Raw genomic sequence first — 18,928 nt, 5'->3', positions numbered from 1 at the left:
TTATCATATTTGTTTGGCTTTTGTTATTTTCTGTTGTTCTTAAGCCATTGGTATGCATGCTAGTTTTTATCTGTGTTTTTAAAACAAAACAAAACCTAGGTCAAACAGAGTAGTATTGCTATCTAATAGTGTAGAGTAAATAACTCCTAATGACGATACTCCACCAGGGAATAGTATAGAAGATGGTATATTTTAAGTAGCTCTATACAAACAGTTATACAGGTAATACAAAAGAGAAGATGGCTCACCTTTAAGATGACAAGGCTCGCAGAGGACTCCACATGGGAGGGATCTCCAAGAAGAGATCCTTCCCTGGTGGTGGTCAGCCCTTAAATGGGGTTTGAGAGAGGAGGAACTAGGCTCCACCCCTTCCACCCACACAGGTATATCACCTTCACCTGTGCCCCCATGGCTGACTTGGTGCTCACCTCAGGTGACCAATCAGTGGTTCAGGCCGTGATTCAGCAGTTCCCATACACTCCACCCCTTCACGACATGAACCACTGATCAAGTAACCATAAGGTGAGTTCCCCTTGATACAGAGACCCAATACATCGCGACGCTTACATAATTGCCCGTCGCAACGCATGCTGATGTAATCTGATATGAGTGATGATCGGCGCATCCATCGAACTCTTCTTTGGGCCAGTGCTCGGTGGTATCTACTGGAAGCATGTAATCATACAGTGCAGGTCCATCTTACGTGTCATCAGTCCCGGTTAGACCATCACCAGATGCTTCACATGGTCTTATAACAACTCTGGAACACTGCAGTATTGTTTTGATTCCTTCTGGTGATTCATAGACTTATGGGGAGTAATACAAGTGTTTTAGAGGTACCAAGAGGGGAAGATCCGCTTTCCAGGGCAAGATACAGGCCGTATTCCTGTCTTGGGTTAACACTTCAGCTTGTACAGGGGCACGCCCTGGTCGCCTGTACCAAACCCTTTGACCCGATGTCTGTGGCTGTACGACTATATCAGGCACCAAAGGGGGTGTCCTGATCTGCCACAGAGACATGATAGGGGTCCCCTTAGCAATGAAGACTGGAGTGTTAACCATTATTTCAGTAGGCCATGTACCTATAACCGGAGGAGCTACCGAACCCCCCACCTCCAATAATCTCCCCCAAGGTGCAAGTAGGCCGCACCATCGTGGTCCTACCTGCACCTTCCAGGGCCATTTTATTCTATTGGTACCTGGTTCTAGGTCCTCAGGGGCAGGGAGCAGAAGGTTGTTCTCATTGCCAATCTGAGGTTTCACTTCATTATCGGTGCCCGTAATTTGGATCCTAAGTGGGGAGGCCCATATTGTTTGTAACATTTTCAAGGCACTGGGTCTGCCATCTCTAGGTCTTTCATTCAGGTCCCGCAGGGTCTCATGGAGTCTCTTTGTCCACCCCTGCAGGGACTGAGAGTCTGTCTTCAGGGCAGCCTTGAGAATACCATTGTAACGTTCGATAAGGCCTGCCCCCGTTGGATTATATGGCAGGTGGAATCGCCACTCAATATTATTTTCTTCTGCCCAGCGTTGTATCACTGCACCCGTGAAATGACTTCCTTGGTCACTCTCGATGACTTGCGGTGTCCCGTAGGCAGCCATCAACCTTGTGAGTGCCTTTATAGTGTATGCCTGGTTGGCTTTTGGTACTGGATAGGCCTGCATTAGCCCACTTGCGGTGTCGACACAGGTTAGGGCATATCTCGCCCCCTCAGACCGAGGGAGAGGCCCAATATAATCAACCTGCCACCTCTGTAGAGGATTGTGTCCTCTAGCAAGATGGGCTGTAGTTTCAGGCAACGACCTCGGTCTTATCTTAGAGCAGGCGTCACAGTCTCGGCATGCTTGAGCGATGTCCGATAGTTGTACGGGCAGTCCCCACGCTTTAGCGGCTGCCCACATGGTCTTCTGCCCAGCATGCCGCAGCTTTTGATGTAGCCAGTAAGCGATATTCTCAGATGGAGAGTTCTCAACCCATCTAACTCGGGGCAGTGTGTCGGCTTCATCATTTCCTGGTGACTGTAGGGGTTGATGACCAGAAACATGGTAGACACACACAGTTCTGTGTTTGACTGTATTCCATATGTCTAACCACATATCTTTGCCCCAGATCGGTCGGGAGTGGATAGTCCAATCCTGGGTGGCCCACTGTGCGATCCAAAGAGTGAGCCCCCGATACACAGCCCAACTATCTGTGCAAATATTCAGGATACCATCACCAGGTTCTTTGGTTATAACCATCCACACTGCCCGCAGCTCTGCCCACTGGCTGCTTTGACCATCCCCCTCTTCGAACCAGATTGTGTCTGTGGCAGGATGGTACGCTACTGCTCTCCACTTACTTGGGTTGCCCTTGCTGGACCCATCCGTGTACCAGGCATCTTCAGGAATAGGATATTTTCCTTCCTGGACGGGACTCTTCTGTGGTGGAGCAACCGAAGTTTGTTTTGGTGCATCACTATGATACGTTACTGGGCCAAGAATCTTCTGAAGCTCTTCTTTCAACGGTGAGGAAGATAGACTACTCCTCTGACTGAGATAGGCAACCCATCGTGCCACCGTCTGCGCCTGGGCCACCCCCGTCTTAGGAAGGTGGGTCAGATCTCTTACCCACCCCTGGATTGGCAATGTAGTCTTGACTATAACTTCGGACGTTTGGGTTATTGGCTCTACCGCTTGTAATGCGGAATAGGCAGCCAATAACTGTTTTTCAATCATACTATATCTTTCCTCTGCTCCATGCCACACCTGAGACCAAAATCCAATGGGGGTCCGAACAGAACTCTGACGTTGCCACAGGCCCCAGCCAAAGCCATCTTGAGTTACGTGAACATCTAGCTCAGCTGGAAGGGTAGGATCAAATATACCCAGTGCCTGGGCTTGTTTAACCGCCTGTTTCGCCTGTTGAAAAGCATCCTGTTCTGTTCTCCCCCAGTCCCATAATTGGCCCTTTTTGGTAAGTCTATATAAAGGTCTCAGCAGCTGCGCCAAATGAGGTATAAAGGAACGCCAATATCCCAATATACCCAGGAATTCCTGCAGCTGCTTTGGTGTTGTAGGGACTGGAAATGCCTGAACCTTATCTATGACGGCATCAGGTAATACTTTGGTCTTTCCTGACCAGACTACCCCTAGAAATTTTACGGACAGTCCTGGACCTTGCACTTTTTGAGGATTGATAGCCCATCCTCTTTCACTTAGGTAGGCAGTTAATGAATCTGCTGCCTCCCCTACTGCTTCCAGTGAGTCGGATGTTAACAGGAGGTCATCAATATAGTGGTATAGGTTCACACTGTTTGGTTTCCTCCAATCAGCCAGGTCACGTGCCACCAAATTATGACAGTATGTTGGTGAGTGCACGTACCCCTGTGGCAAGACCTGAAAGGTCCACTGCCTGCCTCCCCACGTAAATGCAAATTGATCTTGTGATTCTTTAGCAATAGGTATGCTAAAAAACGCATTCGCTAAATCCAGGACACAATGGTAGGTTTTAATTTCCCTACTAAGAGTGTCCATTAAGGAGGCAATATTGGGTACGGCCGCATGGATGGGCGGCGTGACCTTATTCAGTTCCCTATAATCCACCGTCATTCTCCATGTTCCATCCGACTTCCGTACTGGCCATATGGGGGAATTATATGGGCTGTGTGCAGGCCTTATAATACCTACTTTCTCTAATTCCTGCACTGTTTTTGATATTTCTTCTTGTCCACCCGGGAGTCTGTACTGTCTTACATTAGTAATCCGGCGTGGTTTTGGCAAACAAATGGGCTCATGTTTCGCATGGCCCCTCAATATTGTCCGTATTGCCCGGATACTAATGTACCTCTGCCGTAGTCTGAACTCTCCCACAGTTGTCTGGAGAGCCAGACCCCATAGAATGTCTATGCCCAAGATATATTCTGGAATTGGGGCAATCGACACCTTATACTCCCGGGGCGGGAGACGCCCAACCCCCAATTTCAGCCACGTCTGGGTGACTGGAATAGTCTGTCCCCCAAACCCACCAATCATCACTCTATTACCCTTAAATTTCGTTGGGTCTCCATATATAATCGATGTTTCTGCGCCAGTATCCACTAGAGCCATCACCTTCTGCACATTTGTCCTGGACCAGAATATTGTTAGTTCTACATAGGGCCTCCGGTCACAGCTAGAGGCCCTATGGGGACCAGAATTTTCCGTTAATCCATGAATTTTGCCAGATCTAAATCTTTTGCCACAGGTGGCTCAGGCACTGTAGCCTGTGACACCTGCGGATATTTTTTCCTTCTGTTTGGTATTATAAAGTCAGCCAAATTCCAGGTTGTTGTTGGTGTTTTTTCTATAATTCGTACTCCCGATTTTCTGGGAGCACTCTGAAATTTCTGATCATTTCTAAGCTGTTTCCACAGCTGTAACAAAACATGGTTGGGTTGCCCATCAATTTTGGTAAATGCAACCCCAGCCCGTATGAGATCATTAAACATAGTCCTCCGGGATACCCGTACGGGGCCTGATCGGGGCATCCGTGGAGCAGGCTTTTTAGTTCTAATAGGGAAGGCCTCAGCATCTTCCACTATACGAACATTACGCCTGGTTCTTACGCGCTCCGTCTCCCCTAAGTCTGCTACTAACTGGGCTGCCTGCTGTACGATGGCTTCTGATGCCACCAATGGATTTAATATGGAAACCAACATCCCATATAGGTGGGAGGGGGCCTGCTGTAGTATTAGATCTCTCATGCCCGCTGTAAATTTTTCCGTATCGGGGCTTTCAAAAGTGTCCGCATACAGAGCCTCCCTCATACCCAGTTCTCTGATATAGGTCTGGAGGTCCTCCATAGAGGACCACAAACCAGTATTAAGAGGGATATCGGTTTTGTTGGGCCATGTCAAGCGGCATGCAGCCATCAACCAATCTATAATAGAATGGTTTTCCTCATTATAATGGACAGCTGCATATAATCTTTGTCTTAATGCCGGGTTTATCGTTATAGATGCTAATTTTGACATTTCTGTTCCATTTACTAAAACACTTTCAGCTCCTGCATCCCATAACCTTAGGAGCCATGATGGTATGCTTTCTCTTGGTTTCTGATGGAACCGTTGTACTAGGTCCATCAACTCATTGGCTGTATATGGACGAGCGGTCACATGGAGGCAGGTTTCTGCAGGGGGCCATTGGTCAGGAGGCACCCCTGCTGGTCTATCCTGTACCTTCTTTGTTTTTTGAGTTATAATAGGCCGAATCTCGAATGGGTCCATCATAGATGGAGTTTCGAGATCTGCCTTAGAGATCTTTTCCCCTGTCATATCAGAGTCTTCTTCCTCTGATTTTGGGGTGTCTTCTACCAATATATTCCTTATTTGTCTTGTGGGGACATTTAGGCCAGGCTTTTTGGTTGTTAACGTACCCAGCTGTTGTTCCAGTTTCTCAATACGGTCTCGTAATAACTGATTTTCAGTCTCCAAATTAACATTTGCAACATCTAACTTGAGTATGGCCATTACTAATGGCCAGGCTACTGCAGAGGCAGCTAACCGCCGCTCCTTGGTAACAAGTATGTCTTTATCTAATCCTACAAAGTAGTCAGTCAAATAAGATGGAGAAGGAGCGGCAGTCCCTGGAACCCGCATGGGTCCCCATTTCTCAATAACGGATGCCAATCCATAGTAGGGTGACCCCATGAATCCTGGAATTAGACCAGGGATTGTCTGTTCTAGGGGGGTAACGTTCTCCCCCTTGGCCCATTTAAACATATTCCAAATAAATGACATTATGGATTTAGTTAGAGCTGCCTGGCTCGCCAAATGTAGAGTAAATAACTCCTAATGACGATACTCCACCAGGGAATAGTATAGAAGATGGTATATTTTAAGTAGCTCTATACAAACAGTTATACAGGTAATACAAAAGAGAAGATGGCTCACCTTTAAGATGACAAGGCTCGCAGAGGACTCCACATGGGAGGGATCTCCAAGAAGAGATCCTTCCCTGGTGGTGGTCAGCCCTTAAATGGGGTTTGAGAGAGGAGGAACTAGGCTCCACCCCTTCCACCCACACAGGTATATCACCTTCACCTGTGCCCCCATGGCTGACTTGGTGCTCACCTCAGGTGACCAATCAGTGGTTCAGGCCGTGATTCAGCAGTTCCCATACAAATAGATTGCCTTGTCATAATTTTTATTGTATTTATTTCTCTTACTGAGTCTTTCCATGAGGCTTTCTTGATACCTAGAATATATTACATCATAAGGACAAAATTACTTGATTTGCTTCTGGATGTTTTTTTTTTCCTCTGGTGTTAATCATGACCTTAAATACATTTCTTTTGTTAACCTTTTAAAGAAGAAAACATGCTTGCAAGTATTTTGCTTTGCCAGTTATGTTGAGAAGTTTATGCATCAGTGGAAATATGGCAAATTGTATTATTTTTTTAACAGTTGGAGATTGTAGAAAACATGGCAGCTCTGTACCTCAGAAATTACCACATTCAGATACTTGTCCACTTCTACCATCGGTATAATCTTAAGTTGGAATGTAGGAATAGTTACAAACAAAAAGGGAAATGTTCCGTTGTAACCTTCACATCATACATACTCAGATATAAATGAGTAGTCTGAAAAAGTGACAAAATTTATGAGGTGAAAAATGAAAAAAGTTTTTTTTTTCACCAAAAACTTTACTTTTTGGTGAAAAAACACACTTTCAGCACATTAAGTACAGTGCTTTACTAAGAGTATATAGAAAAATTTGCTATTTTTGCATTGTTTAGTTCCTTGTTCTGGATATTCCTCACACTAAGCTGATCGTCTGAACTGATTTGAACTCCAAAGTAGTCCAGACCAGAAGAAAAGTGAGGAGGAAAAATAGTTTTTTGACAGGTTAGTGAGATAAATATGTTTATTATAAATCAGATGAGTATCAGAACCAGTGGAGAAGGTACAAAACTTTTTTTTGTCAGCAGTGTCACATACAGTTTTTCTTGAAGAGCAGTTTTAGTTAATTGAGCATGGTTTGCACTGAACTGTTTCCAGGTACCTGATGGAACTTGGTAGTCTATCCATTCATTTAGGTTGATACTAAAAATGGTCTGTTGAAAGCTGACTGTTTGTCTATGGTTTTGAGAGACCAAATTATTCTCAAGCTGTGAGGATCAGTTCAGAACTAGCAACGCAGATCTTAGGTGGAAGGTGGTGTTTTGGGATGAGAGTAAGAGCTCTTTGCCATATGACAAGAGAAAAATGAGGTTTTGTCGGCACTTGATGCCCAAAAGAGGTTGTAATATTAGGATTTGCAATGTTTACAGCTCATAAAAGCTTCAGATGAGGAAGGAAAGAAAGGAAGCGGTGTAATATGGGCAACAAATTCAGCTCTGTAGCACATGACTGTTTTTTCATTTAAGTATTCCACCAGTACAACAATAGAGGCAATGACAGTAACCATTTTTGCCCTGCATAATGAAATTGTAATTCTTCCAGTCTCATCTTACATAGCAGCATATGCAAAGCCGAGGTTTTTCTTCCCTTTTTTTACAGAGAGGCAAATGAGACTGACAAGGTCTGATCTTTTTTTAGAGTCCTCAGTAGAGCAAAGAATGCAAAAAGCATTATAATATGCAGTGATATATCTATCTCCATTCTGTGCCTCAGCATATAAGGTATAATTTATGAGTGATGGAAAAGTTTTTTTTGTTTTATTCTTTTTCAAAGGAGTGTCAGGAGTAGCACAGAAATTCAAAGTGGTTTCCTAAAATTGTAAATGGTACTTCAGTCATTACTTCCTGCTATCTGTAAGTGCTGACAGAAAAGGGAAACACGTGCAGAGAATAAATGATGGTCTCAATCTAAACTAAGGCCCTTGCTTTCCTTGAGCTATTTTCAACACTGAACAGCTCCACAGAATTTAAAAGCACACAGGAGAGGCTGCACTAATTCTAATCTGAAATCCAGTCGTTTCAGCACAGTTTGTCTTCAACAGCATTCATAAGCAGATGTGTAGAAAAAAGAAGGAAGGGGCCAAATGTTATCACCTTCCCTTCTTTCACGTACCTGACAAAAAAAAAAACATTTTCACCTATTTCCAGCTCATTTTTTTGTGAATGCTATATACTTTGATTTTAGCAAGCCCCTCTGTCTGTTCTCATTACTTGTCTCTCTCTTTGGGGTCTTTAACATTTTGTGCCTTTATAACAACTTTCAGCAAGGACTTTCATAATGTTGGTGCTCATTTGTGAAGAACCACCTTCTCTTTTTTTCTTTTTTTTTTTTTTTTGAACCTGGATAGAAATTGTGCTGATGCACTGTGGTCCAGGGAACATTATCCATATGTGACTTAATGACAGCTGTAGCCATTCTTGGCTTAAAAATATTTATTTCTGAGAAAGACCTATTTTCTTCCTTGTAGGCAATAGACATTACAACTTAAAGGAATTTTTTTGCTATTTTTGTAAAGTTCAAACATTCTGTTTTCCTTATTTATTGTATTTTGTTTAGAAGCAAATGCAAATATTCACTCCAAAAAAAATCTCTATTTGTTTACAGTGTCTGAGCAACACACCCCCTCTTACAGAATATTTTCTCAATGATAAATACCAAGAAGAGTTGAATTTTGACAATCCTTTGGGAATGCGTGGTGAAATAGCAAAATCTTACGCAGAGCTCATCAAGCAGATGTGGTCGGGAAAATACAGTTATGTTACCCCAAGAGCATTTAAGGTGAGTGTGAAACTTAACCTAAACATTTGTTGTCAGTTTTGGTTTTGTAGTTTAAAAATTGAAAACTTACAGAAATAGGCAGGAATAAGAATTTGAAGTCGTATCTTCAGTATGTGATCCATTCCTTTAAGTGTATAACTGTTTCAACTGAATTTTGACTTCCTGTCACCACTGAAAAGCTTATCTTTTATAACTTTATAGGTATTCTTCTTTCCAGCTTTCTTCTGTGGCATTTCAGACATAGCTCTTCTGTGTAACAAATAAGATGCTGGACATATTTCTGGTTTTCTTTTTAGACACAAGTGGGACGATTTGCACCGCAATTTTCTGGTTATCAGCAACAAGATTGTCAAGAGCTACTGGCTTTTCTCTTGGATGGCTTACATGAGGATTTGAATCGAATTAGGAAAAAGCCTTATATTCAGTTAAAAGATGCAGATGGAAGACCAGACAAGGTGATCCTTTTTGGTGCTGGACATCTTGCTTTTAATCAGAGCTATAAGTTGCAAGATACTTTTACATGACTGTGTACTGAAAGATCGGGATACCGATGAGCTGTTGATTTTTTTGGCAGAGACTTCACAAATTAAGCCAAGACCTTAAAATTGAGATCTTACTCAGTTACTTCTATACAGTTTGGTTTCATCTGAAGAGAAGTAGGGGACTGGGTATTAAGGCTTTAAATCCTTTCTGTTCTATTCAGTGCTAAGGTCAGTTAGAAAAACAGTTTCTGTTCTCTTGTTTGTTTATATCTGTAGTATGTGGTGCTCTGTCTCTAGTACCCTAATTTCGGGGAAGCTCCTCCAGCATCAAGCCATGATGCTGGAGGAGCTTCCCTCAGTATTGATCCTTACTCTTGTAGTAAGGGTTACTGCAGGTGGAATTTTTATTTTGTCCTAACCCAAACCACATGAAGGTTTTTTTTTCACCCAAAACTGAAAAGATTTCTGTCATGGGGAAAACCATTTAAACTGTGATCCTGGTAGATTCATTGCAGAGTCCTTTGGAGTAGGATTTCAGAGTCTGGGTGGTAATTGAGAATATTCTGTCAAGTACTGTTAGTATTAATTCTCTACTAATTCTTTACTGCTTTATTATAACCCAGGTTGTGCTTTAATTACAGGTAGTTGCTGAAGAAGCCTGGGAAAACCATTTAAAAAGAAATGATTCCATCATTGTAGATATATTTCATGGCCTTTTTAAATCCACTCTTGTCTGTCCTGAATGTTCTAAGATTTCTGTAACCTTTGATCCATTTTGTTATTTGACACTTCCTTTACCCATGAAAAAAGAGCGCACTTTGGAAGTTTTTTTAGTCAGAATGGATCCACTTGCTAAGCCTATGCAGGTAAGCCACTTAATGTATGAAATTCCTGATCTGTGGGGCATTGAACATGATCCTCAGTTCCCTTATATTGTTAAAACTGAAAAGTTCAGTAAGCAAATTCACCAGGCTTTAGTTTTCTGATCTGTGAAGTGACGCATAGAGTGTCCGAGGAAGACGAAAAGCATGCTCTTGATTTCTGTCAGTTTCATGGATGATACTGGTGATTTCTTTGTCTGTGTTAATAGGACTTCTTAATCTTCAAAATATTTGCTGACTTCATTTTTTTTAATTGTAATGGATTTTTAGTGTGATGGATTGTATGTTTTTTTTTTTTAATATACATATGCCTAATCCAGACTTACTTCTTCAATTTATTAGCCTCAAAAGACAAGTGTAAGAGAATTGGTGATAAATGATATAAAAAGGAGACCTAAATGTATTAGGTTGTACTGAATTTTTCTATGCTCTCTTAATAGTCAAAATCTGCTTTGACTTAATAGTCAGAAATTTCAGATGAGATTTCTTTGTAAGGATAATATCTTTTGCCTTATTAGGAAGTACAGTATTGCAAACCTAAACATGGCATAAAAAAAATGCACATAGATAATGGTAACATAATAACGATGAATTTTTCTAGCAATACCGTACGGTATAACAGAGAAAAAGTTAAAGAAGACACAGGCAGACTTGTAAAAATGCTTTGGAATCTGAAATTGGGGGGAATTTCAGGAGCATTCTTGAAGTCAGGATGGGTTAGGGAAGTTGGAGGTAAAGGAATATTAACTACTGGGAGATGAGCCCAGTTAGTTATGAGAACAGGTTATATCATATAAAGGAAAGAATGCAATAATCAACCTAGACTTTGGATGTATCCTGACTGGATATGCACAAGAGATGCACGCTATTTGAAGATGACCCTTGTATGATATGAGTTGATAGTGCAGGAATGAATAGAGATTGAAAGGAGCATAAGTTCAGGTACACTTTTGTGAGAGTAACTACTTGTATAGTATATAGCATAGATACCAAACGCATACTGTATGTAGCAATTAATTACAAAGTTAGAATGCTTTATTTCTTATGCTTATTTCTAGCAAGTCTTTTCTTTGTTATGCAGATGACTCTTAGATGTTTGGACTTCCATTATGAGTTGCAGTATGCTGCACTAAGACAACACAGAGAGGTTTTCTCTGACTGTTAATTATGAGGTTCTGCCTTTGCAAATGAAATTGTAGAATTCAGCCAATAGCCACTGCAAACAGAAAGTACCAAAAGAAGACTATTAACACAATAGCAATTCATTTAACAATAGGCTTTCACCATCAGGAAAGGCCATTGAGATATTTTGAGGTATTTAGACAAGTACTCATGAAAGAATTCCGTTGTATAAGCATGCTGAAGAGAAGAAATATCATGGCTTTTCCTTCCAAAAGCTTTTGGCTTTGTCTTCAAGAATATGCAAAAATTTTGTTTCACCTTTTTGTGCTTTCTTTTTTGTGGCTGTGAAGTTTAGGCCTAAGATTTTACAAGTTAAAATAAAAAATTTCCAGTACTTTATTAAAAAAAAAAGTGTACCAGATTTAAGAATCTAGTCAGTAGCATACGTAATATTTATGTGCCTAAATAAGTAGGTGCTGTTGAAATACAAATGAAAGTTATTGGTGCTCTTAGTTGTCTTATGGAGAAAATAAAATGGAAGAGAAGCAGCATGTAGACTAGTAAATTCAGTCTAGTATTCAACATGTACACATTCGTATGAATAAAGCTGTGAAGATAAATACTGTTTTCAGCAACTTAAGGTATGAGTGGATTTATATACTTTGTACCTTAAGTTCAAGAATTGAATCAGAGTGTAAAGTATGCTGAACTAATTAAGGTTTTGGGTTTTTTTGTTCACATTCATCTTTGGTCTATAAAGAATTAAAGCAATTTTTATTTTTTATTTTTTTTAGTACAAAGTAGTTGTTCCAAAAATTGGGAATATATTGGATCTTTGCACAGCACTGTCGGCTCTGTCAGGTGTTGCTGCAGATAAGGTGAGAGTAATTTCTTATATGAAGCACAACATGGAACACCTCAACGTTCGTTAACCTGATTTAATCATACACACTCCATTTTCTTTTAGATGATTGTTACTGATATATACAATCATAGGTTCCACAGGATATTTGCCATGGATGAAAATCTGAGTAGTATTATGGAACGTGATGACATTTATGTGTAAGTACAGATAACATGCTTCATGGCTACTTTGCAGTTTTAGTTATTAGCATGAGATAAAAACCTAAATGTAAGATAAAGACTGTGTTGGGTTTTTTACTTATTTTTTCTTTATAGCTTTTTAAATGACAGTTGTCCTTTGTTTTCAATCTTTTATTTTTATTTTTATTTTTTAGGTTTGAAATTGCTATCAATAGAACGGAAGATACGGAACAAGTTATAATTCCTGTGTGTTTAAGGGAAAAGTGCAGGCACACTAGCTACAGCCATAGTGGTTCCTCACTGTTTGGACAACCTTTTCTCATAGCAGTGCCTAGAAACAACACTGAAGATAAACTGTATAACCTGCTGCTGCTAAGAATGTGGTAAGGTTATTGTTTAAAGAAAAATGCTAGTAGTTATAATCAGTGGATACTTATTTTTACATTCATTGCTAACAAATTGAGGAGATTTCAGTAATGAGTTTGACTGTATTATAGGGACATATATATATGGTAGGGATAGTGATAGGAGGATGGTTGGACTAGATGATCTTGTAGGTCCTTTCCAACCTAATGAACCTATGAACCTATATTTAGCAGCAGAAAGCAGATACATTTTAGCCCTTTTAAATATGAATTTATGAGGCTTTTGATATGATTTTTCTTAGCATGACCTTATTCAAAACTTGAGAAGAATTTGGAAAGTTTATCTCTTCTTTGCCTGATTAGGGAAGCAGTTCTGCTCTATACTTAGTTGTTAGGTCTTAGAAAAACAGAAATGTTTTGCCAGTTATTGTGCTGTGGTTACTCCCCCAGTAGCTACTATACAATTTCTATGCTAATTTATGTTGCAAAACTTGCAGCCTCTAATTGAAATGTAATTTCAAACAATTTATTTTTTATTGATGTAACTTTTCATGGAAGTGAACGTGTATATTTCTTGTATTAAAAAAAAAATATGGATAATGAACAGTTAAAGAAGTGATTTCTGGTCAAGCAAACTAATACCAAGAATCAAGGGGTAGAAAATCAAGTAACTGTCAAAAACAGAAGATCGCAGTCAAACAGATTTTTAGATTTGCCTGTAGCAAAAGATGTTAGGTATTTGACTTATTTATTTTGAATAAATCAGAAAGGATTGCAGGAATAGAGGATTAGTAACCTTTTAATTCTCAGGCATGAACAATGTAAGTTTTTAAAGATGCCATGGATTCTAAGTGTTGTTTTCATTTGTTACATTTAGCCGATATGTAAAAACATGCACTGAAACTGATGACACTGAAGGATCCCTACGTTGCTGTAAGGAACATGGCATCAATGGTAACGGCCCAAATGGAATACACGAAGAGGGCTCTCCAAGTAAGACTGGAATAAGTAAATTTGTTCATTATTCTGTGTTCAGTTCGAAACTGATTTTAATCATATATTGTCTTTCAGTTATTGTTATTCTACCTCGTATCTCACTCCTCAATTGTTGCAGGTGAAATGGAAACAGATGAACAGGATGATGAATCCAGCCAGGATCAGGAGCTTCCTTCAGAGAATGAAAACAGCCAATCAGAAGATTCAGTTGGAGGTGACAACGACTCTGAAAATGGATTATGTACTGAGGATACTTGCAAAGGTCAACCACTCACGGGACACAAAAAGCGATTGTTTACATTCCAATTCAATAACTTAGGCAATACTGACATAAATTACATCAAAGATGATACCAGACATATTAGATTTGATGACAGGCAACCTAGGCTTGATGGTAAGTCGTGGGGAGCAGGATGGGCAACATTTGATTCTGATATTTTTTTTCTCACTCCGCTTCCATGGAGTAGTATTTCATTCCCTCTGTAAACTACTCGATAAACCTTTTTTTTCCAAGAGTAAATTGTATGTGTGTAGCTGTTATTGTAATTAACTCTTGGAAATGCAGAAACTGTGTACTTCAATTTTTAATTCATTTGGGTGTTTACCCAAGGTTGATACAGTTTGATGTAAAACTAGAAATAATAGTAAGAGAACACATGTTTTTAATCTTAGAAAGATCTTTCCTTGCTTTGGATTGGGATCCTGAGTTGAAGAAGAGATACTTTGATGATAGTGCAGCAGAGGTAAGCTTTTCATGTTGCTGCCCTTTCCAGCAGTAAGAAATTTTAAGTAAAAATAGAACTTTCTGTGGAACAGAGATAGTAGAGCTCTTAAAAAAAAAAATAAGCAGCTAGGGTATCTTTTTTCCATGTTACTGATAGCAAACGTGATGCCATAAGCAAACTTCATTTACTCATGTAAGTCATTAGCAAATCTGAGGCTTACTAATTTAGCAATAAGTCTGAAGCTGTGATACAACCTTTTTGCTTGAACGGTTTCTGATCAGTTTTTCCATATGTAGGAGCTATGTAGTTACTGTTTATAGAAAGGCGACATCACTAAAATCAGTTTTGTTTCATTTGTTCTCTTAACTCAAGAAATACTTCTCTTTAGGATTTTGAAAAACATGAAAGTGTGGAATATAAGCCTGCCAAAAAGCCTTTTGTGAAATTAAAAGACTGCATTGAGCTGTTCACAACAAAGGAAAAACTAGGTGCTGAAGACCCATGGTAAGGACAAGACGTAAGAGTCATTCCATGTTGTGGTGTTTCTCAAAATGTATTCAAAACCAAACATAAATATTTTCAGAAATACCTAATTGATTTTTTTATGGTCTTTTGAGTCTTTCCACATGTTAAACTTCAAGCATGGCTGTATTCTAAAAGTATTTTTTATATCGATGGATCGTACAGCGAGAAGTTGTTACCATAAGTGGAAGGTTATGTTGGTATGAGAGATGATTTGTGTATTCAGAATTAAGAGGAGGGGTGAGATTCTTAAGGTGTTGTAGTCTGTGAAATGTGATCCATGGTGAGTTTATAAATACTATGCCAAATAGTGAGTTAAACAGATATTCTTTTCTGAGGTGGAAAAATGTATAACACTAGATGGAGCTTTTTTTTTTTTCATGCAAATCTGCACAACTTGCCTTGCACTGATATAGGAAATAGGGATGTGCTTGAAGAGATTCGTGGAATAGGAGATGTCTGTAATTGGTGGAACCTTTAAAATTCACGTACCAAACACACCATTGATTTTTATTGTGATTTATGGTCATTCCAAATTCTGAATTGGGGATGATATTGGAATAGTCACAATTATAGGATGCTCCCGGACTGTCATCCTTCTCTGGGGTTTTTCAAAGAGTCCTCCTCAAATGCTTGAAGCTGAGATTTCAGTTTGAAGACAGGGTCTGCCACTTTCATCTTTTGTGGATTCTTAAAATTTTGTAGACTTCCAAACTTCTATAACCAAATATTTTTATTTGTGCAGTAGTGGGGGCAGGCTTAAAACTTGCTTTTTCCAAGTTGGGTAGATTATGCAATGCTGGGCGGACTAATTTGAGATGCCATATAACTCAAGTACAGTGAAGTGCTTCTATTTTTATAGCACGTTTTAGGCAGAATGTTGAAACTGCAAACAAAAAAAGTACTACTGCTAAGCTCAAGAAGCTGCTTCTTGATACATGTGACAAGAAGTCAATCACTGCATCGTTTCTTGATATTTCAGGTCTTCCTGGCTCTCATCATCACTAATCCAGCACAGGACTCGGCTTTTTTCTTACTTGCCTGCTTACAGAATAGACAAGTTCCAGTAATCACTGCTGTGTGAATTTAATGGCGAGTGGGATGAGATGGGGAATGGGTGGATTTGAAATCTGGACCTTGAAAGAACCACAGCTGCTTGTTATTGATGAACTTTCTTACACTCAGTTTTCCCGATCTTTAATCTTTACAAAACGTGAGGAAACTGAGAAAAGACTGCAGAGATTATTATAGGAGAAGAGAGAGGGAGCTGCTACTGGTGTTTCAATTGCTGTTGAACTGCACTGTGAACCTGCTTCCAGTAGCACTTTGTTATAAACCAGAAGAGATATCAGTGGCACTAATAAGAGAAGATGAAGTGGCGTGTGTGTGTGTAAACTTATGCTAATTAGGTTCTTCTCATGTTATTGACTTTCCCTATGGCGGTGTATTTTAACACACAGACTGCATGTTTTTAAATTCGGTATGTTTTTGTTCTTTTAGGTATTGTCCCAACTGTAAAGAACATCAGCAGGCTACCAAAAAGTTAGACTTGTGGTCACTTCCCCCAGTACTGGTAGTTCATCTAAAGCGCTTCTCCTACAGCAGATATATGAGGGACAAGTTGGACACATTGGTTGGCTTTCCAATCAAGTAAGAAACCTAAGTATATTTTGATGCTAGAAGTGTAATACGTGACTGGGACATAGGAGCCAGCAGTGATGTAGAGTGGTTTTGTTCTTGGCTTCCATACGTGGATCTGTTAAATACAGATGACAATATTTTTATAGGTTAAGAGTTTGAACACCTTAAAAAAAAATAGGAAGAAAAAAAGAAGTAGCTAAGTATTAAGAACTCTGTCAGTGGTTCTGGGCAGATTTACTGCCTTCAGCTGCATTCCTCACAGTGAGAGGTGCATTGTCAGTGTGGTGTAGTATGCACGTGTTTTGGGGAAATTGTAAAGAGCTCCAAGACTGTTACAATGTGAAATGGTTTATAAAAATATTGACGTGAAATTCTTTCTGTTTGGCTGTGTTTTTTAATAGTGATTTGGACATGTCAGAGTTCCTTATCAATCCGAATGCCGGGCCTTGCCGCTACAACTTGATTGCCGTCTCCAATCACTATGGAGGAATGGGAGGAGGGCACTGTAAGTTATTTCAGATGTCATCATTTTATGTGACAGCTTCCTATATGTATTTTATTAACTGATCACTTTTAACCATTGGCGTTTTTAAATGGTTGAGGTATTTTTTTTTTTGCTTCCTTCGAGTGTTGTCATGAGAGCAAACGAATTACAGGAATCTGTATGAAATGAGATTTCAATAATTGCAGCTTATTTTATCCTCCTAGTTCCAGATATTGTGAAAAAAGAAGTAGAAGAGTTCCATAGGAGCAGCTGCTGTCTGACAGCTTACTTCGTTTTGTTTGTATTTTTGAACGTTGTAGATCCCCTTGAAAGCAGAGAGAAAAATGACAAAGGGGTTAAGGGTTTTTATTTCAAATATTCTTTCTCTGTGTGTATCCTCTTTATTCAGAGGGGGAATGTTATTGGTGGTGGTGTTTTAAAAACTGGACAGGTGTGATTAATAGTCAGAACAGGTTTTTGGCAGGTAACAGTCAGGTGTTTCACCGTAACAGCCTGTAGCATCTGATTGTGATGTACGAAGGTACAAAGATTGCCCTTGTTTTTTATCCTAGATACTGCTTTCGCAAAGAATAAAGACGATGGCAAATGGTACTATTTTGATGACAGCAGCGTGTCGACTGCATGCGAGGATCAGATAGTGGCAAGTACCCTTTGCTTTTCTAAAACTGAGGCTGTTGGTGGTGCTAACCTGAGGGAATTCAAATGAGGAGAAATCATGAACCTGGCGGTAAATTTGCATGCAGTAGGTTGTCTCGTTTTAAAGGACTGTACAAAACAAAAACATTTTTCTCCAACGTGCCGGGATAATTTATATGAAAGCTTTTGATCTCTGTGTAACTTCACCTCGTAGACTTGTAATTGATTTTAAATGTTTTGCCTGGAGTCTCATCCTCACATTACACTCTTTTACAGTCCAAAGCAGCGTATGTGCTCTTCTACCAGAGACAGGATACAATCAGTGGAACTGGCTTTTTTCCTCTTGACCGGGAAACTAAACAAGGTGCTTCAGCTGCCACAGGCATCCCACTAGAAAGTGATGAAGACAGCAATGAAAATGATAATGATATAGAAAATGAAAATTGTATGCACACTAACTAACGGAAGAACTAGAAGCCATAAAAAGAGACTTTCCTACAGGGGATACCGATTGAAAGAGTGAAATTGCCCACCAAATTAAAGAAAATAAAAATCTGAGATGGGGAATTTCAGATAACAGAATGTAAATCTTTATTACATTTTAACATGTGCAGTACTTGAAGTGAAACAATAAAATCTTTAACAGAAATTGTCTCTAATGCATTTACAGTCTTGTATTCACAAGCTATATATAGGAAATCACAAATAAACCCCTTTTAAGTTTTCTGCTGCTGTTCTGATGGATTATGTTTTCTTTGGTTTTGGATGTGAGTTAATAACGAAAATGTTAAATCTGTGGACTTCCGACGTTTATTTTCTTAGTACTGCAAGAATACTACTGCCAAGTCTAGTTTCTGGATGAACATATTCGTGTCCCTTAGGCTGTCACACAGACTATAAGTAAAAACGTCATAAATATCAGCAGTAGTTTTGAAACATCAAATTTCTGTGTTTCTCCCTAAAAGCAAAGAACAGAAACAGTAATACCTTTTTAAATTTGATCATGATAGAAGAAATAGCTTGAAAAGGTGTTTTAACCTTTTGTGATATAGTTGTGCATCCAGAATATTACGTTCACCTTACCGCTGCTGTGGAACAGGTTCTGGATGTCATGCTGCATTAACAAAGTTTTTCAATTAAATGTAAGTATCCTTTGTTGCTTGTTGGAATCTACTCTGCAAACATAATTCCTGTTATCTCGCTTATAAGACATGCATCATTTTAATCTGATGTCAGTCCAAAACTTAAAATTGTGCTGTAAGTTCTCTCTCCCCAGTTTTCCTAGTTTTGACAGCTTGCAAAGTACTCCG

General features: G+C 39.5%; 1 protein-coding gene across 8 annotated transcripts in view; it reads left to right on the top strand.

Annotated features, from left to right (window-relative positions):
• USP15 (ubiquitin specific peptidase 15) overlaps positions 1–18,592 on the top strand; it is a 71,608-nt gene extending 53,016 nt beyond the window's left edge. For 4 of the 8 annotated variants that reach the window (XM_065743380.1, XM_065743379.1, XM_065743382.1 and 1 more), the window contains 13 exons: positions 8,526–8,699; positions 8,996–9,154; positions 9,823–10,047; positions 11,979–12,062; positions 12,152–12,246; positions 12,423–12,611; positions 13,471–13,586; positions 13,708–13,983; positions 14,262–14,332; positions 14,703–14,818; positions 16,337–16,486; positions 16,879–16,982; positions 17,534–17,938. In XM_065743380.1, the coding sequence (XP_065599452.1) occupies positions 8,526–8,699; positions 8,996–9,154; positions 9,823–10,047; positions 11,979–12,062; positions 12,152–12,246; positions 12,423–12,611; positions 13,471–13,586; positions 13,708–13,983; positions 14,262–14,332; positions 14,703–14,818; positions 16,337–16,486; positions 16,879–16,982; positions 17,534–17,688 (1,914 nt within the window). In that variant the 3' untranslated portion in view covers positions 17,689–17,938. Of the gene's footprint in view, positions 1–8,525; positions 8,700–8,995; positions 9,155–9,822; positions 10,048–11,978; positions 12,063–12,151; positions 12,247–12,422; positions 12,612–13,470; positions 13,587–13,707; positions 13,984–14,261; positions 14,333–14,686; positions 14,819–16,336; positions 16,487–16,878; positions 16,983–17,533 lie in introns of those variants that run through there. The other 4 variants (XM_065743387.1, XM_065743386.1, XM_065743383.1 and 1 more) reach the window with 3 other exon arrangements.
• The last annotated feature ends 336 nt before the right edge of the window (positions 18,593–18,928 follow it).

The sequence above is a fragment of the Cyrtonyx montezumae genome, unplaced genomic scaffold (assembly GCF_038088225.1).
Source record: "Cyrtonyx montezumae isolate F1298 unplaced genomic scaffold, pur_monq_1.0 scaffold_3, whole genome shotgun sequence".
NCBI lineage: Eukaryota > Metazoa > Chordata > Aves > Galliformes > Odontophoridae > Cyrtonyx > Cyrtonyx montezumae.
This window is presented reverse-complemented; position numbering and strand designations above follow the sequence as displayed.